The sequence below is a fragment of the Pongo abelii genome, chromosome 6, assembly GCF_028885655.2.
Source record: "Pongo abelii isolate AG06213 chromosome 6, NHGRI_mPonAbe1-v2.0_pri, whole genome shotgun sequence".
In the NCBI taxonomy this organism is placed as follows: domain Eukaryota; kingdom Metazoa; phylum Chordata; class Mammalia; order Primates; family Hominidae; genus Pongo; species Pongo abelii.
In genome coordinates this window covers 13,993,048-14,015,235 of record NC_071991.2, presented here as the reverse complement: position 1 = coordinate 14,015,235, position 22,188 = coordinate 13,993,048, and the positions used below count along the sequence as shown (strand labels likewise).

General features: G+C 54.0%; 1 protein-coding gene across 17 annotated transcripts in view; it reads left to right on the top strand.

The window, feature by feature from the left end:
• GTF2IRD1 (GTF2I repeat domain containing 1) overlaps nucleotides 1-22,188 on the top strand; it is a 151,954-nt gene that overhangs the window by 54,490 nt on the left and 75,276 nt on the right. For 16 of the 17 annotated variants that reach the window (XM_024250255.3, XM_024250254.3, XM_024250256.3 and 13 more), the window contains exons 2-8: nucleotides 712-840; nucleotides 5,448-5,589; nucleotides 8,084-8,239; nucleotides 10,843-11,026; nucleotides 12,101-12,411; nucleotides 13,876-13,965; nucleotides 16,756-16,839. In XM_024250255.3, the coding sequence (XP_024106023.2) occupies nucleotides 712-840; nucleotides 5,448-5,589; nucleotides 8,084-8,239; nucleotides 10,843-11,026; nucleotides 12,101-12,411; nucleotides 13,876-13,965; nucleotides 16,756-16,839 (1,096 nt within the window). Of the gene's footprint in view, nucleotides 1-132; nucleotides 314-711; nucleotides 841-5,447; nucleotides 5,590-8,083; nucleotides 8,240-10,842; nucleotides 11,027-12,100; nucleotides 12,412-13,875; nucleotides 13,966-16,755; nucleotides 16,840-22,188 lie in introns of those variants that run through there. The other variant, XM_063725683.1, reaches the window with a different exon arrangement.

Genomic DNA, 22,188 nt, shown 5'->3' with positions numbered 1-22,188 from the left:
GCTACCAGGGAGGCTGAGGCAGGAGAATCACTCAAACCCAGGAAGGGGAGGTTACAGTGAGCCAAGATTGTGCCACTGCACTCCAGCCTGGGCAACAGAGCGAGACTCTGTCTCGAAATAAATTTAAAATTAAAAAAAGCTTCAAGGACAACCAGCAGATGACGGCAGGCCCAGGAAGGGTGCTTGAGGCAGGGGGAACTGAACCCACACAGACTAGGGAAGCATGAACATCAGTACATCTGGGAGTGGCACAGCTTAGAGGGCCTGGAGCATGGAGTGTGAGGGGGAACTGGAGTGAAGGACAGAAGACCAGGTAACTAGAATACCAGGCTGAGGAGCTGAGAGCTAATGTGGGCAGTAGGGAGCTATGGAGGGTGTGTGAGCGAGGGAGGGCTGTTGCCAGAACGGCACACGTTGGGAGAGGTGGCATTTGGGGCCTGCCCAACAGACTGGTCCTGGTGCTGGGCTCAGCTTGGGTGTGCAGACTTAGGAGGGTGTGCCACAGGGTGTGAATTATCCTGCCACCTGTGCCCAGGCCTGTCCAGGCTCTAATCCCATCACACATAAAGCCCTTGGGCCCAGGGAAGGTCGGCCCTGGATACAGAGGTGGCCCTGGGAGTCCAGGGGTCAGGTGGATTGGGGTGGGTGGCCACCACATTAGCCAAGCCCTCTACCTTGTTCCCACCACCACTGCCTCCTCCCTCCCCACAGGCGACCATGGCCTTGCTGGGCAAGCGCTGTGACGTCCCCACCAACGGCTGCGGACCTGACCGCTGGAACTCCGCCTTCACCCGCAAAGACGAGATCATCACCAGCCTCGTGTCTGCCTTAGACTCCATGGTGAGTGTCCCCACCCGCCCAGGAGGAGGGGACAGGGTGAGCGTCCCCACCTGCCTTGTAGCTCAAGTCCTACCTCAGCCACTCGAAGGAGCTTTCACTGACCTGAGCCTCAGTTTATCTGACTGCAGCTAGGGCCACGATGCCTGCGTCAAGGGTGTGAGACTTCCATGAGATCCAGTACATAAAAATCTAGCCCTTGGGCCGGGCGCAGTGGCTCACGCCTGTAATCCTAGCACTTTGGGAGGCTGAGGTGGGCGGATCACGAGGTCAGTGGTTCCAGACCAGCCTGGTCAACATGGTGAAACCCCATCTCTACTAAAGATACAAAAAATTAGCTGGACGTGGTGGCATGCGCCTGTAATCCCAGCTACTTGGGAGGCTGAGGCAGGAGAATTGCTTGAACCTGGGAGGTGGAGGTTGCAGTGAGCCGAGGTCGTGCCATTGCATTCCAGCCTGGGTGACAGGGTAAGACTCTGTCTAAAAAAAAAAAAAAAAAAATCTAGCCCTGGAATAAACACTGGCTCCCGGCCCTCGTCCCCTTGTCCCTTCACCCCTCTTGCCATTCCCACTTTGTCCCTGGGATGAACCACGTGCCTATCTCCTAGCAGGTGACCTGGGGGATAAGGTGTGAGGAGCCATTCACTAGAAAGATGTAATCCCCAACGTTAAAGCAAGAGCTCTAACTGCATCTCGGGCGGGAAGAGAGAAACCAGGCTTTGTATAATACGTCACTCCCCTGGCGCTATTGCCTACATACCTAGACCTATAGCAATTTATCCCAAATGAGGACATCATAATACCATTTTCCTCTAGCCTTTTCCTGGGGGGAGGTTCTGTGATGGAAGTGTTAAAAAAAAAAATCTGGCCCAGCACGGTGGCTCACGCCTGTAATCCCAGCACTTTTAGGGGCCGAGGCGGGTGGGTAACTTGGGGTCAGGAGTTTGAGACCAGCCTGGCCAACATGGCAAAATCCCATCTCTACTAAAAATACAAAAATTAGCCGGGCATGGTGGCACATGCCTGTAATCCCAGCTACTCGGGAGGCTGAGGCAGGAGAATCACTTGAACCCTGGAAGTGGAGTTTGCAGTGAGCAGAGGTAGCACCACTGCACTCCCACCTGGGCAACAGAGGGGGACTCCGTCTCAAAAAATAAAAAATAAAAATAAAAAAATTAGACTGGCATGGTGGCACATTCCTGTAATCGTGCCTACTCAGGAGGGTGAGGCAGGAGAATTGCTTGAACCTGGGAAGCAGAGGTTGCAGCGAGCTGAGATCGCGCCACTGCACTCCAGCCTGGGCAACAGAGCGAGACTCTCTCAATTAAAAAAATTTTTTTAATAAAAATAAAATTAAAAATCTGTCTAACATCAGTTAGCTGCTGTGCCCCTGCATTTTAGGATGATGAAGCACAGAGAGAGTAGTACCTTGCCTGAAGTCACACAGCATGACCAGTTTTTTGTTTGTTTGTTTTTTTGAGACAGAGTTTTGCTCTGTCGCCAGGCTGGAGTGCAGTGGCATGATCTTGACTCATTGCAACCTCCGCCTCCCAGGTTCGAGCAATTCTCCTGCCTGGGCCTCCCCAGTAGCGGGGACTACAGGCCCCCACCACCACACGTGGCCATATAATTTTTGTACTTTTAGTAGAGACTGGGTTTCACCATGTTGGCCAGGATGGTCACGATCTCTTGACCTCATATTCCACCCACCTCAGCCTCTCAAAGTGCTGGGATTACAGGCGTGAGCCACTGCGCCTGGCCCAGCAAGACCAGTTTTTAAAGTGAACTTCTGGGTACAAAGTCTCCCCGAAAAATAAAGGACCTCCTTCAAGCTGTTCCTGCTGTAGGTGGCTCAAGGTTTGCTTAAGTGGTGTTTGGGGCAGCGGTGGGAGACACCCCTGGAAAAGGAGCTGGGTGCCACACTCTCCATGACGACCCCTCCCCTATGCAGAGTGACCTTCATGAGGAGGGTCCCCAGGAGCTCAGCCCTGTGTCCCGAAGCACTGTGAGCTTGGCAGTGATGGAGGTGTGGCTGATGTGGGCAGTGATGGGCAATGCCATGGCCACTAGCGACATGTGGCTATTTGCAATTTTTTTTTTTTTTTTTGGAGACAGGGTTTTGCTTTGTCGCCCAGGCTGGAGTGCCATGGTGCGATCTTGGCTCACTGCAACCTCTGCCTCCTGGGCTCAAGTGATTCTCCTGCCTCAGCCTCCCGAGTAGGTGGGATTACAGGCGTGTGCCACCACGCCTGGCTAATTTTTTTTGTATTTTTAGTAGAGACAGGGTTTCACCATGTTGGCCAGGCTGGTCTCAAACTCCTGACCTCAGGTGATCCACTTGCCTCAGCCTCCCAAAGTGCTGGGATTACAGGTGTGAGCCACCGCGCCTGATTCATTTAAATTTGAATTGGTTAAAACGAAATAAACAACTCAGTTGTTCAGTTGCACCAGCCTCATTTTACGTGCTCAGTAGTCAGAAGTGGCTGGTGTCTACGGATTGGACAGTGCAGAGGTACAATGTTTTCATTGTCATAGAAAGTTACACTGGGTTGGCCAGGCGCAATGGCTCACGCATATAATCCCAGCACCCTGAGAGGCTGAGTGGGGCAGATCACTTGAGGCCAGGAGTTTGAGACCAGCCTGGCCAACATGGTAAAACTCCATCTCTACTGAAAATACAAAAATTAGCCAGGCATGGTGATGCACACCTGTGGTCTTAGCTATTCGGGAGGCCGAGGCAGGAGAATCGCCTGAGCCTGGGAGGCGGAGGTTACAGTGAGCCGAGGTCGTGCCACTGCACTCCAGCCTAGGTGACAGAGCAAGACTTTGTCTCAAAAAAAAAAAGTTCTACTAGGTAGCAGTGGTCTAGTGAGTGTTTCAGAGCCTCCTTGGAGGAGCACATGACCCTATAGTTATCCTAGCAGTGTGAACAAGACAGGCTCCCCCGTCCCTGGCCCTTTTAAGGGTTTCTTAAGGGACCCTCATGGGTGACAATGACATTTGCTTAGCAGTGACCTAAGTCCAGCCTCCTCCAAATGCGAGGGTCTTTTGGTGGCCTGTAGGGAGGGTGGGCTGAAGGGATGTGCCTTCGTCACCCGCCCCCAATCTCAGATCCTCTTCCCCACCCGCTCTGGGTGCCTTTAGGTGGGTGAGTTTTCTGCCATGGTCTCGGCGTCTTCAGCTGAACGGTGACTGTGGGATGAAGCAGCTCTTTCAGCTGTGATGGATGAGAAACAGCTGGATTTATTTGTTTTATTTTTTGTTAATAGTCTACAGTGTTCCTGCGCAGAAAGGGAACAGCAAGCTTTTGTTTTCATGTTAGAAGAAAATGAATGCCCTGTGTTTTAATTTTCCAGTAGGGACCCTGGAGGACAGGCCTCCTGGCCCCACGCCGCCCGCACCTTCCTAACCAGAGCGACTCCAGGCTGGGGCTGGCACAATAGGCAAGATTATGGCCCAGAGAGGTTACCTGTCCCAGGCCACACGGCACAGAACTGCAATTGGAAGCCAGACTTTATAGCTGCCAGCACTACCTGACTCAGATGAAAACTAGCATTTATTAGGCACAACTGCAGGCCACAGGCTTCACAGTCAGGGTTTTCCTGGTGGGATAGGTCAGAGACCTGCGATGCTGGTGGTCTTGGTTGCAGGGACACCCCCTACATTAAGGCCTCTGGGCTATGGGGCTGCAGACCTCGACTCTGGGGCCATGAGGATAGCCAGCTGCCTGTATACCCATATAGGGTGTCCCAGTTTAGAGATCTTTTTCCTCCAACCATTGACTCCCATACCCAAGCCCAGCAACACTGTGGAACTGGGCTGCTTGTCCCCAATTCTACAGACGTGGAAAACTGGCCACGCAGAGTGGCTCACGCCTGTAATCCCGGCACTTTGGGAGGCTGAGACGGGCGGATCACCTGAGGTCAGGAGTTTGAGACCAGCCTGGCCAACATGGTGAAACCCCATCTCTACTTATAATACAAAAAGCAAGGCGTGGTGGCGGGCGCCTGTAGTCCCAGCTACCCAGGAGGCTGAGACAGGAGAATCACTTGAACCTGGGAGGCAGAGGTTACAGTGAACCAAGATTGTGCCACTGCACTCCAGCCTGGGCGACAGAGTGAGACTGTGTCTCAAAAAACAAAACAAAACAGATGTGGAAACTGGAGCCCAGAGGAGGGACGTGACTTGCTCAAGTCCCACAGCAGAAGCGGCCGAGGTGGGATTGCAGCCCCAGTCTGTCCAATCCCCGCCTCTCCTGCAGTTCTTCCCACCTCCTCCTCATCCAGGACTTGAGAGGGGCCAAGAAAACCCAGCACGGCATTGTCCCTGGGGCTGGGTCTAAGGTGGGCTTACCCCAAGGAGGAGGACCTTGGAGGGAGGAGCAGAGGACACTTGTCCTCCTCCAGCCCCCCATTGCCAATCCCTGCAGGGCCATTCATTCAGTCCCACTACAGAATCTGAGACCAAGAACAGCAGAGGGGCCCTCTGTCCCTGGAGCTGCTGCTGGGGTCTCAGGCAGCTGGGAGCTCACATCCCACCCCCGAAGTGGGTACTAGAGGTGTTCGGAGTGTGGGGAGCCCTTCCGCTCACACATCCTGCCCTTCCCACAGTGCTCAGCGCTGTCCAAACTGAACGCCGAGGTGGCCTGTGTCGCTGTGCACGATGAGAGCGCCTTTGTGGTAGGCACGGAGAAGGGGAGAATGTTCCTGAATGCCCGGAAGGAGCTACAGTCAGACTTCCTCAGGTTCTGCCGTGAGTATCCCAGGGCTCCGGAGGGCCGGGCCCGCCATTTCCCGAGGGCAGGCACTCCAGCCCATCTCTGGGTCCCCAACCCTGTCTAGCCAGGGTGGTGGTGTGTGGGGGGTGAACCTAACAAGCTAGGTTGTCTGAGATTCCCGATGTGGTGTTATTGAGGCAGCCACGGTTTTTGTTGGAATCATTCAGCAGCCCCTGAGTTGATGGAGACTGGCTGGGTGAACCCCAGGGTAGGCCAGAGCCAGCCGCTTCCATCTGCCTTTTCCAGATGGGGACACCAAGGCCAAGGTTGTTGCTCAGTTCTTCCCCTTAACTATGTATTTCTGAGCACAAGGACCAAATGCACTTATTCCAACACAATTTTTTTTTTTTTTTTTTTCAATGAGACAGAGTCTCGCCCTGTCATCCAGGCTGGAGTGTAGTGGCACAATTTTGGCTCACTGCAACCTCCGCCTCCCAGGTTCAAGTGATTCTGCCTCAGCTTCCCGAGTAGCTGGGATTACGGGCACCCACCACCACGCCCGACTAATTTTGTATTTTTAGTAGAGATGGGGTTTCACCATGTTGGCCAGGCTGGTCTCGAACTCCTGACCTCAGGTGACCTGCCCACCTCAGCCTCCCAAAGTGCTGGGATTACAGATGTGAGCCGCCATGCCTGGCCATGTTCCAATAAGATTTATTGAATGCCTGCTGTGCATAGCATCTTTTCTGATGCTAACTCACCTACCCTGACATCAACCTGAGGGGGCAGGCACTGTCATGGCTATAGTCGCGATTAACATCTTAGGCCAGGTGCAGTGGCCCATGTCTGTAGTCCTAGCACTTCGGGAGGCTGAAATGGGAGGATCACTTGAGCTTAGGAGTTGGAGACCAGGCTGGGCAACATAGCAAGTCCCCTGTCTCTACAAAAAATTTAAAAATTAACCAGGCTTGATGGTGCACACCTGTAGTCCCAGCTGCTCGAGAGGCTGAGCTACGAGGATCACTTGAGCCTGGGAGTTCAAGGCTGCAGTGAGCTACGATGGCACCACTGCACTCTAGCCTGGGTGACAGTGAGTCCCCATCTCAAAAGAACCATGGTATAGCATGAGGTTAAAAGAACAGGCCGCCTGGGTCCACAACTGCTGTGCCTCAACCCGCTCATCTGTGAAACGGGAGAACGGGTGGGTCTGAGGGTTAAACAAATTTGTACCTTGCAAGCACTTAGGGCAGTGTCTGGCACTTGGTTCACACTCAGTAGACACCAGCTGTTGTTACTACTATTAGTATTCACATCACACCCCTAAGATCAGCTGTTTCAGGGAAGGGCATCCCCCAGCGCTGGGCCTAGCATTATTGGGGTGCAGCCGCATCCCCAGCCAGCCCCCCACCCCACTCAGCCCTCAGAGCCTAGACCTTCTCCAGGGCCAGGATGGGGGACTGGGCCGGGTAGAGTGGACAGCAGCAGGTCGTGTGGCACCCCAGCCGCCCAGAGCCTGAGGCGGTGCACCTGCCTTCTAGAGCCACTCAGAGCTGCTATTTATAGCACCAGGAACTCGGCTGGTTTATTTCAAGCTCCGCAGATCCCAGAGGAGAACAAGCTCCAAGCTGGGAGGGGGCCGCAGGCCCCTCCTCTCATCTCCTTTCCAATGCAGCTTCTAGAACATTCCCCAAGGATCCACCAACACTCTCCAGTCCCCACCCTGGCCCAGCCTGGCATGAACCTGCTGTTTGCAACCCACGGCCTCCTTGGAGCAGGGGTTGGGGGGTGCCTGTTTTCTCTCCCTCCGGCAGAGCAGAAAACGGGGGCATAGATTGGTCAGGAGAGTGTTCGTGTCAGAGCACAGAAAGGCATGGATGGGGCCGGGCACGGTAGCTCACACCTGTAATTCCAGCACTTTCGGGGGCCAAGGCGGGTGGATCACCTGAGGTCAGGAGTTAGAGACCAGCCTGGCCAACATGGGGAGACCCCATCTCTACTAAAAATACAAAAATTAGCTGGGCATGGTGGCAGGCGCTTATAATCCCAGCTACTCGGGAGGCTGAGGCAGGAGAATCACTTGAACCCTGGCGGTGGAGGTTATAGTGAGCCGAGATTATGCCACTATACTCCAGCCTGGGCAACAGAGCAAGACTCTGTCTCAAAAAAAAAAAAAAAAAAAAATACACAGATGGAGCATTCATCGAACCTCAGTTCTGAGCTGGAATAGCTGGCCTCCCGTGAACATTCACAGACTGAGGCTCAGAGAGAGAAGGGACTTACCCAAGGTCACACAGCAAATTAGAGGTGACCAGAGACGAGGCCCAGCCCTGGGCCAGGCACTGGGAACTCTGAGATGAGCAGCCCTGGCCCTCAGTGGGGTGGTTGGGATAGGGCTTGGTCACTCATTAATTCTTCATTCATTCATTCACTTGTGTATCACATTGTATGCCAGTCTCCGCGGCTCAGCACAAGGCAGAGACATCCCAGCTCGAAGGCCGGGTAGTGAGACGCGTGCTCTGTGTCCCACAGGAGGGCCCCCGTGGAAGGATCCGGAGGCAGAGCACCCCAAGAAGGTGCAGCGGGGCGAGGGCGGAGGCCGTAGCCTCCCTCGGTCCTCCCTGGAACATGGCTCAGATGTGTACCTTCTGCGGAAGATGGTAGAGGAGGTGTTTGATGTTCTTTATAGTAAGATCCTTCCTCATTCCATTTGGGGGCCCCAGGGAGGGTGGGAGCCTGGGTCCCCACCCAGCAGAGGGGGCCCCCTCCTGTCCCACTACGGGCTCTGGGCAAAGCCGGACCCCAAGGCATGGGGGTACTGGCTACCCCAGCCCTTCCTCATCTCTGCATTCCCAGACACAGATGTTCTGCTCCAGCCGTTTTCCAAACCTCCGCCCCTCCTGTCGCTGCCCAAACCTCCGCCCCTCCTGTCCCTGCCCAAACCTCCACCCCTCCTGTCCCTGCCTGGCTCAAGTCACTGCCACCTCTTGCCTAGAAATAGCCCCGGGCTTGCCACGGTCTCCCTGCTTCCAGACCAGCCCCCTACACCTGCCCTGCAACCAAGGGCATCTTCTCAAAGCACAAGTCTGACCATGAATGAAGCTCTTCTCTCCACAGCCTTCGGGGGCTCCCCATCTCCCTGAGCATGGCACAGGGGCCCACACATCCATCCTCATCCCCTCCATACCTTCTTCTACCACTAGGTGACAGGGCCCTACTGACCTCCCTACGGAACCACTTCCTGTTCTCCAGCACTCGCTGGTGCATTTCACATGCCCTGGCCTTTGCGCTGTTGGATCTTTTGAGATTGCCTTTCCCCTCCTCTGTCTGGCGGACACCTGCGTGGCACTGAGACTCTGCTCCTGGAAGCCCCCTCACAGTGGGTTTAGGCCCCTCTCTTGGCACCCATAGTGCCCTGTTCCCTCACCAGCCCAGGAGCTCTCCAGGGTCAGGGGCTGTATCTGCCCTTTCTAGCTGTCTCCAGCCTACAGTGCAGAGCCCAGCAACAGCAGGTGCTCGGAGAATGTTTGTTGAATGACTAAGTGAAGGCTGATTGCTCAGCCATGTCTTTCCTGCAGGGAGAGGAGACTTGGCCTCCCTGGGAATCGTCAGGTTGCAGAGGGCCTCAGGGCCCCAGTGGTGGTCTTCACACACCCTGGGAAACATTGGGCAGGTCCCTTTGGTGCTCAGGGTCCCACCTCATTCATTTCTGATTTGGTGATTTGGCTTTATCCCTTCTCCTACTGTAGCCTTTGGTTTTATGGAGCAAAGGTCTGCAAGGGAACTTCGGCTGTTCTTATGTCAGAAGGAGGGGTACCCAGAGGCCCTGGGTGGTCACACTGGCCACCCTGGGATGGGAGACTTGCCATGCATGGTTGGCTGTGCCCCTGTTGACACTCTTGCCAGCTGCAGGGCCCATGCACAGAGCCCCCCACGCCCCTGCCCGCCTTGCCCTGGCCCCCCTTGTCCACTTTGGGCAGAATTCAAGGAGGCTATGAGAGGATGGACCTCTTTCCGGCTCAGGGTGGGGGCTGTAGCGTGGAGGTGACAACAGATATCCCAGTGCCCAGTCCTCAGTCCCCAGCCTGCCTCCCTTCCTCTGTGCCCCCGAGCCCCCATCTTTGTTCCTGCGTCTTCTCAGTCTGTCTCTTCCTCCTCTCTGCTGTCTTTTTCTGTTGTTGTTGTTGTTGTTTTGAGATGAAGTTTCGCTCTGTTGCCCGGGCTGGAGTGCAATGGCGCGATCTCGGCTCAGTACAACCTCCGCCTCCTGGGTTCAAGCAATTCTCCTGCCTCAGCCTCCTGAGTAGCTGGGATTGCAGGCACGTGCCACCACACCTGGCTAATTTTTATATTTTTAGTAGAGACGGGGTTTCACCATGTTGGCCAGGCTGGTCTCGAACTCCTGACCTCAAGTGATCCACCCGCCTTGGCCTCCCAAAGTGCTGGGATCACAGGCGTAAGCCACCACACCCAGCCTCTCCCGTCTTTTTCTCAATCCCCTATTTTTGCTCCCTCTCCACTTCCTCTTCTTCTTACTTTCTCTCCCCACTCTCGGTGTCTCTCCCTTCCTCCCTACACCATTTTTTTTTTTTTTTTTTTTGAGATGGATTCTCGTTCTGTCACCCAGGCTGGAGTGCAGCGGCTCACTGCAACCCACCTCCTGGGTTCAAGCGATTCTCCTGCCTCAGCCTCCCAAGTAGCTGGGATTACAGGCATATGCACCACCACACCCGGCTAATTTTTGTATTTTTAATAGAGACGGGGTTTCATCATGTTGGCCAGGCTGGTCTCGAACTCCTGGCCTCAAGTGATCCTCCCGCCTCAGCCTCCCAAAATGCTGGGATGACAAGCGTTGAGCCACTATGCCCGGCCCTTACAGCTTTTTCCTTGCAGCCTGGCTCATGCAAGTCCCCACTTCTCTGTCTCTTCTCCCTCTTTTCTCCCACCGGATTGTCTGCCTCTGCTCTGTCCTTTGGGCCCTTGTAGTCCCCGGTTTCCCCTCCAGCCAGGTGCCCAGAGTGGAGAGGGGCTTGGCCGGGGAGGGCAGCAGGGAACCTGCTTGGTGGGGGAGCCCCAGCCCCCCAGATGCAGACAATGGGGCCTTGTCCACAGCACCCACCCCCAGCCTGCAGGCGGTTATTCTGCACAAAGTCTGCAGTTAGGAGGGGTCCATGGGAACCCCGCACCAAGGGGAGCCATTCAACACCGCCCCCACTCTGGGGCACAGCAGCCCCGGCCCCAGCCTAGCTGCCCTCTCATACCAGGCCCCTCTCCTGGACTCTCACCTACAGGCGAGGCCCTGGGAAGGGCCAGTGTGGTGCCACTGCCCTACGAGAGGCTGCTCAGGGAGCCAGGGCTGCTGGCCGTGCAGGGGCTGCCCGAGGGCCTGGCCTTCCGAAGGCCGGCCGAGTACGACCCCAAGGCCCTCATGGCCATCCTGGAACACAGCCACCGCATCCGCTTCAAGCTCAAGAGGTGAGTGAGGCAGCCGGCCCGGGGCTGGGCCAGGGCCGGGGGCTGGAGGCCACTTAGCCGGAGGGGAAGGGACTTGAGATGCCCGTGGGGGACCCTGGTGGTGAAAGCTCCCAGTCTGATGGTGGAGGTGAAGTGAAAGCGAAGGTGAAGTGAACAGGATCTGAGCCAGGTCATTAAGCCTTGAAGTCTTCCCAGGGAAGTTGCATTGCAGAGAGACTTGAAGAGACATGACTTGGGACAAAATAGCACCAAAGTGGTCGGGTACAGTAGCTCATGCCTGTAATCTCAGCACTCTGGGAGGCTGAGGTGGGAGGATCACTTGAGGCCAGGAGTTCGAGACCAGCCTGGGCAACATACCAAGACACTGTCTCTGCCAAAAAATAAAAATAAAAAAAATTACCCAGGTGTGGTGGTGCACACCTGTCATCTCAGCTGTTCAGGAGGCTGAGGCAGGAGGCTTGCTTGAGCCCAGGAGTTTGAGGATGCAGTGAGCTGTGATTGCATCACTGCACTCCAGCATGGGCGACAGAGCAAGACCCTGTCTCTTAAAAAAAAAAAAAAAAAAATGGGGCATTTTAGGTGTCAGAAATGGGAGAACCATGTCCTGTGCTTGCTCAGGTTGTAAATCTGGGGTTAATAAGGGACCCAGGGGTGATTAGGTTGTTGAGGCTGGTCTGAGGCAGTAGCAGTTGTCAGGAGAGCCAAGAAGGCAGCCTGAGGGCTTAAGGTTGAACCCATCTCTGCTAAGTGCCCCAGACAATGCAAAGGCAGGAAGGGGAAGGGTGCAGCGGGAGACAGGAGGCAATCAACTGCACCTGGCAGGATCTGATCAGTGGATTAGAGCAGAGGGGCAGGGCCCAGGTCCTCCAGTGGCCTAGCTCTGTGGCCCTGGGCACACCATTCCCACCTCTGAGCCTGCATCCCCACTTGTGAAGTGGAAGAGCAGCTCCTGTTCTGCCCTCCTCATGGGGCTGTTATGTTCTGCAGAGGGCAGGGATGTGGGGTTGCGGGGAAAGAGCTGCAACGTGTGAAACAGATGTACAAAGCTGTCCGTGTGTCCTCTCCTTTACTCAGGCCACTTGAGGATGGCGGGCGGGACTCGAAGGCCCTGGTGGAGCTGAATGGTGTCTCCCTGATACCCAAGGGGTCACGGGACTGTGGCCTGCATGGCCAGGCCCCCAAGGTGCCACCCCAGGACCTGCCCCCCACCGCCACCTCCTCCTCCATGGCCAGCTTCCTGTACAGCACGGCGCTCCCGAACCACGCCATCCGAGAGCTCAAGCAGGAAGCACCTTCCTGCCCCCTTGCCCCCAGCGACCTGGGCCTGAGCCGGCCCATGCCAGAGCCCAAGGCCACCGGTGCCCAAGACTTCTCCGACTGTTGTGGTAACATTGCTGCTGGGATCTCTAAGTCTAGGGGGTGGGACAGAGGTCACTCATGCAGGGGACATCCTCCCAGGGCAGGTCAGGATGCCTGGGCCCTCTTAGGTTGGAAGGAGCCATGTCTGGGCATGGGGGTGGGACTGGACAGATGGTGTCCTGGCTGAGACCCCCTTGGACCTTGGGTCTCTGCTCAGCCATCTGTGAATGAAGTCCTTGGCCTTGGACTAAGAGGACGCCTGCGAGGACTCCCTGGCTCCCAGCTACTCGGGAGGCTGAGGCAGGAGGATCGCCTGAGCCCAGGAGTTTGAGGCTGCATTGAACTATGATTGCACACCTCTGCACTCCAGCCTGGGTGACAGCACAGCCCTGTCTCAAAAAAAAAAAAAAGCACCAGCGATATTTCAGGTGTCAAAAGTGGGAGATCCACATCACGTGCTATAAAGGAAGTAAAGGAAGTAAGCATACTAGTCATCCCCATGCATTCCGTGAGGACCCGCTCCAATTGAATGAGCACCCACTGTATACCCAGCCTGATTAAGGGCACTGGGGGAAGTAGGTCCTGGAAGTAGGTCCTGGGGTGGACAGGACGAAAGGAACAGCTGCAGGTGAGGAGCACCTGGATTCATATCCTGGCTCCTCTACTTAGTGGCTATGCATCCTGGGGCAAATCTCTACTCTCTGAGCCTCAGTTTCTTCCTCTATAAAATGGGGATACTAGCGGTACCTGCTTCCCAGAAGTGTTATCATGATTAGATGACAGATCGGTGGCAGTAGCTTCTCCTGAGAGAGGGTTAGAAATGCATATTCTCAGGCCCCACTGCAGTCTTGCTGAATCTGAAGCTTTGGGGATGGGACCCAGTAGTCTTTTTGGATAACCCTGCCAAGTGGTTCCAATGTGCTCAAGTTTGAGAGTTGCTGTATTAAAGCATTGGGTCTGGCCAGGCGTACCTGTAATTCCAGCTTTTTGGGAGGCTGAGGTAGAAGGATTGCTTGAGCCCAGGAGTTCGAGACCAGCCTGGGTAACATAGCAAGATCCTATCTCTACCAAAAAAAAAGCATTTGGGTCTAATGCTTGGCCTGTAGTAGGTGCTTGTAAGTTATATATACTATTATTATTATTATTATTATTATTATTATTATTATTATAAGGGGGGAAAAAAGCCCAAATATGTGGGCTGACCAGGGCTTCGAGCTTATACACGTAAAACAAGTGTTCTTACCTGGAAAAGGTGACCTCCGACATCCCTTTCTTGTTAACCTGGCTTTTGGCTAGCAGATTCTGGTGCAGAATGTCTTAAGCCTCTGGTCAGGGGCCTTGCATTGAGTTTGTGATCACAGGAATCAGTTATTGGATGTCCCTGGCAAATGAGGCTGTTACCCCAGAGCCAGGGCCTGTGCACTGGGGCCAGATCTGGGGAACCCTCTTGGGTCCCACCTGGAACCTGCTTCCTTCTCTCCCTTGTCCAGGACAGAAGCCCACCGGGCCTGGTGGGCCTCTCATCCAGAACGTCCATGCCTCCAAGCGCATTCTCTTCTCCATCGTCCATGACAAGTCAGGTAGGACAGCACCCACGCAGTACCCCGGTCTGAGTGGGAATCTGAGGTTGGAGGTGGTGCCCATTGAAATGGAAGTGTGTCTCCTGGGTCTTTGTGAGAGAAAGGAGGAACAGCTCTGCTCAAGGGGCTGCAAGTAAACTGGTGTTTAATAATAGTTACTTATTGCTGTGTGATGAACTACCCCAGACTAGGCATGGTGGCTCATGCCTGTAATCCCAGCACTTTGGGAGGCCAAGGCAGGAGGGTTGCTTGAGGCCAGGAGTTTGAGACCAGCCTGGGCAACATAGCGAAATGCTGTCTCTACAAAAAAATAAGAAAAATTAGCTGAATGTGGTGGTGCCTACCCGTAGTCCCAGCTACTTGGGAGGCTGTGGCAGGAGGATCACTTGAGCCCAGGAGTTGGAGGCTGCAGTGAGCTATGATCGCACCATTGCACTCCAGCCTGGGCAACAGTTAGACCCTATCTCTAAAAAAAGTTATAACAAAAAATAAAATAAATAACCCCAAAATGGAGCTTAAAACAAGTGTTTATTACCTCATAGTTTCTGGGGGTTGGGAATTCGGAACTGGCTGAGCTGGGCAGTGCTGGGTCAGGGTCTCTTATGAGGATGCAGTCAAAATGTCAGCTGGGGCTGCTGTCATCCAAGAGCTCAACTGGGGCGGGAGGAGACGCTTCTGAGCCCATTCACATGGCTGTTAGTAGGAGGCCTCAGTTCCCCACCGTGTGGGCCAGCCTTGACAGGGCTGCTTGAGCATCCTCACAACATGGCCGCTGGTTTCCTTCGGATTCTTGATCCAAAAGAGAGGAACGAGGAAGCCACATGGCTTTTATGACCCATCCTCAGAAATTGCTGTCACTTCTGCCATATTCTGTCTGTTAGAAGCCAGAAACATGATCCAGCCTACCCTCTGTGGGAGAGGAATTAAACTCCTAAACTCTACCTTTTAAAGGAAGTGATATATTAAAAAAAAAAAAGGAACAGATTTTTAAAGTATCACACAGAAGGCCTGAGTGTAGGAAAGTTTGGGATTCAGTTATACCAAGAAGGAATGCAGTAGGACTTGCCAGCAGTTTTGCTTTGAGGCCTCAGCCTCACCTCCAGGAAGAGGTTCTATAAGAAAACCCAGTCCTAGGCCAGGTGTGGTGACTCACACCTGTAATCCCAGTGCTTTGGGAGGCTAAGGTGGGAGAATGGCTTGAGGCCAGAAGTTCTAGACCAGCCTGGGCAACTTAGTGAGACCCCATCTCTACAAAATTTTAAGGAAGAAAGAAAACCCAGTCCCCTGGGATCAGAATGGAGGATGCTTCCCCCGCCCCCCCCAACAACCCAACCTGCCACTGCCCCAAACAAGGTCCAGCCCTGGCAGGGAGGGGACATGAATGTCCAGATGGAACAGCATCATGACAGGCCCATGGGCCAGGGGCACAAGCTGGGATAGAATCTCACTGGGTTATCGCAAGCAAGATACTCAGCTTCTTTGAGCCTCAGTTTTCCTATCTGCAAAATGGGAATAATATCTCTGTTTAAAACTTGTCATAAGGAATTAAATAGGATATTATTATATATATAAGGTACTTAGCACAGATAAGCACTTAACAAATTAAAGTTCTTACTTTTACTGATTATAAATGAACCAACGATCACTTGTTATTATTTAATCAAGACAGAGGTTTTGAGAGAGAGACCAGCAGAGCTGAGAGTTTGGGGGAAGCCAACAAGGCCAGTACTGAGTGAGACCTCAGATGTAGGAGGTACAAGGGTTAGATTCTGAAGATCAAGACTCAGCCCTTAGCTAGACATGGTGGTGGGCACCTGTAGTCGCAGCCACTCAGGAGGCTGAAGTGGGAGGATCGTTTGAGTCCAAGAGTTGGAGGCTGGTGTGAGCTATGATCACACCACTGCACTCCAGCCTGGGCAACAGAGTGAGACCCTGTCTGTAAAAAAGAAAAAAAGAAAAAACACAGCCAGGAGTGTTGGCTCACACCTGTCATCCCAGCTGCTTGGGAGGCCGAGGCAGAGGGATCACGTGAGCCCAGGAGTTCAAGGCTACAGTGAGCTATGATTGCGCCACTGCAGTCCAGCCTGGGCAACAGAGTGAGACCCTGTCTCTATTTTTTTTTTTTTAATTTAAATTAAAAAATAAAATACTTGACCTCAGGCTGGACTTGGTGGCTCACACCTGTAATCCCAGCACTTTGGGAGGCCAAGGCGGGTGGATCACCTGAGGTCAGGAGTTCGACACCAGCCTGGCCAACATGGTGAAACCCCATCTCTACTAAAAATACAAAAATTAGCCAGGTGTGGTGGCAGGTGCCCTGTAATCCCAGCTACTTGGGAGGCTGAGGCAGGAGAATCGCTTGAACCCGGGAGGCAGAGGTTGCAGTGAGCTGAGACCACGCCACTGCACTCCAGCCTGGGTGACAGAGTGAGTCACCATCTAAAGAAAAAAAAAACATAAGACTCGACCTCTTTTTCTGCTGAAGGGACTGCTCTTCCAGCCTCCTGTATGTCTGGGGCAGGATGGGCTCGGGATGGACAGGCTGAGCCTGTTCTGACACCACACCCGTGGGAGAGGCCAGAGACAAATGTTAGGGCAGGAACGGGCAGACGGGGGACCATCAGAGCACCCTGAATTCGTGTATGGTCTGAGGTGGGAGAGGGTGGAAGAACTGGGGGCTGGGGCCGGCCTCAGGGGCTCTGGGGGTGAAAGCCCGGTGGTCATGGCCGGTGGAGGGCGTGTGACCGTCCTGTGGGGCCCTGCTCACTTGTGCCTCCTGTGTTTTGATAGAGAAGTGGGACGCCTTCATAAAGGAAACCGAGGACATCAACACGCTCCGGGAGTGTGTGCAGATCCTGTTTAACAGCAGATATGGTGAGTGGGCGGCGCGGCCCGCCGTGTGGCCCCAGCAGCCGTGTTGAGCATCTCATTACGTGGCAATCACTCGTGTTCCCCAACACGGCAGCGGGAGCCATATGCTGGCTCCCGCGCGCCGGCACCGCTAATGTCATCCGTCGCAGGCTCCTCCTGTCTGGGTAGGGGGTGGTTGTGTCAATATTTCCCTTCCAGATTCTTCAGGGGGCGGAACTGATGGCAAAGCCCCAGACCTGGGCTCAGTGGTGGGGAGCGGGGCAGGTTGGGGGCAGAGATTACCCATCTGGGGGACGGGCATGGTGGCTCATGCCTGTCATCCCAGCACTTTGGGAGGCCATGGTGAGAGGATCACCTGAGGCTGGGAGTTCAAGACCAGCCTGACCAACATATTGAGACCTCCCGTCTCTACAAAAACAAATTTTTAAACTAGGCTGGGCGCAGTGGCTCATGCCTGTAATCCCAGCACTTTGGGAGGCAGAGGCAGGCGGATCACCTGAGGTCAGGAGTTCAAGGCCAGCCTGGCCAACATGCCGGAACCCTGTCTGTACTAAAAATACAAAAATTAACTGGGTGTGGTAATACACACCTGTAATCCCAGTTACTCGGATCCTGAGGCAGAGAATCACTGGAACCTGGGAGGCGCAGGTTGCAGTGAGTCGAGATTGTGGCACTGCACTTCAGCCTGCTGACAGAGTGAGACTCTGTCTCAAAAAATATAAATAAATACAAATTAAAAATTAAAAAATTAACCACACACCTGTGGTCTTAGCTACTTGCAGGCTGAGGTGGGAGGATTGCTTGAGTCCAGAAGGTTGAGGCTACCGTGAGCTATGATTGTACCCCCCCACTCCAGCCTGGGCGACAGAACGAGACCCTATCTCTACAAAAAAACAAACAAAACAGATTGCCCATCAGGGGAACTATCCATAAGGCCCAGAAAAATCTCTGTTGGCCTCATGTGCAAGTCCCCCACAGTAACACACCATTTCCTGCCTCCCAGCCTTTACCTGTGCTGTGCCCTCTGCCTGGCACAGTCTTTTCACATTTTAGGGACAAATTCCTAATTGTTCTTTGAGACTCGTCTTGGGAGTCACCTCCTCCAGGAAGCCTTTGGGTCCCCAGCCTGGTCCAGGTAGGCCTGGGTACCCTGATGATTCCCTCTCTGTGACACATTGGGAACTTGATGCCCCCTGCCTGCCGCCGTCTCCCTGAGGGCCAGGACTGCACCCAACCCCTCTCTTTGTCCCTAGCACCCAGGACAGAGTCAGGCTCATAACAAATGTCAGCCCACTGCACTCTGGAAAGAAAACACAAGTGGTAGGCGCTGTGGCTCATGCCTGTCATCCCAGCACTTTGGAAGGCCGAGGCGGGTGAATCACTTGAGCTCAGGAGTTCAAGACCAGCCTGGCCAACATGGTGAAACCCCGTCTCTACAAAAATGCAAAAATTAACTGGGTGTGGCATGGTGGCATGCACCTGTAATCTTAGCTACTTTGGGAGGCTGAGGCAGGAGAATCACTTGAACCCGGGAGGCAGAGGTTGCAGTGAGCTGAGATCACGCCACCGCACTCCAGCCTGGGTGACAGAGTGAGACCTTCTCTCAAAAAAAAAAAAAAAAAAAAAATCATTAAGAAAAGAAAAAGAAGGGAAGATAATTCCAAGGAAGAAACAGTCTCAGTAGGCTGGGAAGTCAGGGGTGGCTTCGTGGACAAGGTGTCTTGTGACCACGTCTGGGGCAGCCTCTGCGTGTGGGCTGGACCTTCCACATTGACATGGGGCTGAGCAAGACTCTGGAGGCCTTAGTGAGGAGCCTGGGATAGCAGGCTGCCTTTGATGTGGCTACCCTGGCCCAGCCACGCCTCTCACTCCTCAGAGCTGCAAAGGGCTGTCTGCACCTGCCCCTGAGTCTCTCCCCGCCCCAGGCAGGTGTGAGCCAGGCGGAGGTTGGGGGAGGGGAACCAGGGAGGAGCCGGCTCTGCCTGCCTTGGGAGGGTTCTGCCCAGGCCAGTGTTCTGACCTGTCCCACGCTCTGGACTTTTCAAAATGCCAAGCCTTTCCCAAATGTCAGTTCCTGAGTCACATCCAAAGAGTGTTGGGTGTGGAGTGGTCAAGACCTTGTTCCCCATAAAGCCAGAGCTGCCTCTGGGGAGCTTCGTGGGGGAGAAGGCAGCTGCCCAGGAGTACTGGGGACCCCCCTGATGGTGGCATCGGGGTTTGGCAGCCCAAGGCATCCCACAGATCGTGGGTGAGCAACCCCTGCTCCCAGCTCTACCAGCCACCAAATCTGGGTGAATTGGGCCAGTGACGGTGTGGGTGGTGCAGAGGAGGAAGAAACAGAAAAATTAGAATTGGGGGAAACATTAGGCTTCAGGAAGTCTCGAGGACATGTCCTCTGGGAAGATGCTGGGACCAGGTGAGGGGCCGAGGAGGGTGCATGGTGGCACTGCATGAAGGCAGCCCCTTCCCAAGGGGCAATAGCAGGGTTAGGGGGTTGGCCCTCTGTCCACTGAATCTCCCCACTGCTGAAAAGACAGGCCCCAATAAACTAGATGAACCGGACGGAGATGAATTCACAGGCACTCAAAGGACCAATCGCTCAAGGGCTGGGGCTGGGGGTGGCTGCTGATGTGGGAGGTTGGGGGGTTGTGGGGAGAGATGCTTTGCCAGCTGTTGAGATTTCGAAGGTTTCATCTGACAATGAGCTAAGTGTGACATCTCAGTGGGATCTGGATGCCAAAGCCACCAACGCAGACCTGGGCCACTGCGTCAACAGGAAAACAGTGTCAGAGGCACCCAAGGGAGGGCCCAAGCGGGGCTAGAGGGAGGTCCAGCTCTGGGCTGGCACTTACAGGAACACAGACAAAGCATGGTGTGGCCAGAGAAGCGGGGCTAGGACGGGGAGGGGCCTGAGGAACAGCCAGGAGATATGGGAGCCTGGAGGGAGGACAGTGTGTCGAGGCCCTGTCCATGGTCATACGGGGAGGCAAGAGTGAAGTGGATACTCAGGTCAGGGGAAGGGTGACCCGTGAAAGTACTTGCTTAAGGCCAGGAGCGGTGGCTCATGCCTGTAATCTCAGCACTTTGGGAGGCTGAGGCAGGAGGATCACTTGAGCTCAGGAGTTCAAGATCAGTCTGGGCGACATAGCAAGACCCCATCTCTTCAAAAAATAAAAAAATAAATAGCTGGGCATGGTAACACATGCCTGTAGTCCTAGCTACTCAAAAGGCTGAGGTAGGAGGATGACTTTAGCCAGAAGTTGAGGCTGCAGTGAGCAATGATTATGCCACTGTACTTCAGCCTGGGCTGTTAGCAAGACCCTGTCTCTAAAAAAGAAAGAAAGAAAGTACCAGCTTGTATTAGGAACATAGTAGGTGCTTAAAAAGTATTTGGTGTGGGGCCGGGCACTGTGGTTCACGCCTTTAATCCAAGCACTTTGGGAGGCCAAGGCAGGTGGATCACATGAGGTCAGGAGTTTGAAACCAGCCTGGCCAACACGGTGAAACACTTACTCTACTAAAAATACAAAAATTAGCCGGGCATGGTGGCACACGCCTGTAATCCCAGCTACTCGGGAGGCTGAGGCAGGAGAATTGCTCGAACCCAGTCAGGGAGTTTGCAGTGAGCCAAGATTGTGCCACTGCACTCCAGCCTGGGCAACAGAGCAAGACTCTGTCAGGGGAAAAAAAAAAAAGTATTTGATGAATGAATGAATGAAAACGTGTAGCTAGAGTGGAAGTGAATGACTGAAATGGCACAAGTCTGGGAAAACAGAGCAAGTAGCCTGGGCATCAGCCTGGGTTCTGTCTTCTTGGCTGTTGGCAGAGCCGTCAGCTTCTGGGGTGTGTCTTGTTTATGGCGCTGCTGAATGAAGGGCGTGCCGAGCTCCTCCCTGGAAGAAGGCACACACCTGTGCTCACCTGTGCAACTACTTGCCTGCCAGGAGCCAACCTCAAGCTTGGGCACTTCCTGTAGCCATTTGTATATTCACTATGCAGAAAGCACTTAGTGTGTGCCCAGCCCCATTGAGGTTGCAGTGGCAAGGCAGAAAACAAAACCCCTACTCTTTTTCAGACAGTCTCGCTCTGTCACGCAGACTAGAGTGTAGTGGTGCAATCACAGCTCACTGCATCTTCGAACTCCTGGACTCAAGCCTCAGCCTGCCAAGTAGCTGGGAATACAGGCCCACGCCCAGCTAATTTTTTGTATTTTTATAGAGATGGCTTCTTACTGTTGCCCAGGCTGGTCTTGAACTCCTGGGCTCAAGCATTTCCCAACCACTGTAGCCTCCCAAAGTGCTGGGATGACAGGCATGAGCCACTGCACCTGGCCAAAACCCCTGTTCTTATGCAGCTTCATTTCTAGACAGTGAGCACACGTAGAGATGACTGTGGATGTAGTGTCAGATGATGACCAGTGGATGACAGACACAGCAGGGGAGGGAATGAGGGATGGAGGAGGCTGTGTTAGGCTGCCAAGGTGCTATTTGAGCAAACACCTGAAAGGAGGGAGGGAGGGAGGAAGGAAGGAAGGAAGAGAGGGAGGGAGGGAGGGAGAGAGGGAGGGAGGGAAGGAAGGAAAGATGGGTGGATGGATGGATGGATGGATGGATGGATGGATGGATGGATGGACAGACGAATAAAAGGATGGATGGATGGATGGATGGATGGATGGATGGATGGATGGATCGATGGATGGATGGATGGATGGATGGGCAGATGGATGGACAGCCGGGTGGGTGGATGGATGGATGGATGGATGGATGGATGGATGGATGGATGGATGAAAGGATGGATGGATGAATGGGCAGATGGATGGATGGGCAGATGGATGGATGGATGGATGGATGGATGGATGGATGGACGGACAACCGGGTGGGTGGATGGATGGATGGGTGGATGAATGAAAGGATGAATGGATGAATGGGCAGATGGATGGATGGATGGATGGATGGATGGATGGATGGATGGATGGATAGACGGACCGATGGATGGATGTTTATGGATTTCTGGGAGAAAGGGATCTGAGCAGACAGAAGAGCAGGTACAAAGGCATTGAACTGAGTGTATGCTCCTGGCCGGTAGGGGAAGCACCAAGGGGGCGGCAGGGGTAGGGGGAGCACACAGAGGCATGAAGGGGGCAGATGAGGTCAGAGGTGATGAAGTCACATAGGTAGGACTTTGGCTGTCACCAAATGAGATAGGAGCCACTGGACATTTTTATTTTTATTTTTTGAGACAGGGTCTCACTCTGTTGCCCAGGCTGGAGTGCAGTGACATGATCTTGGCTCACTGCAGCTTCGAACTCCTAGGCTTAAGTGATTCTCCCGCCCCAGCCTCCCGAGTAGCTGG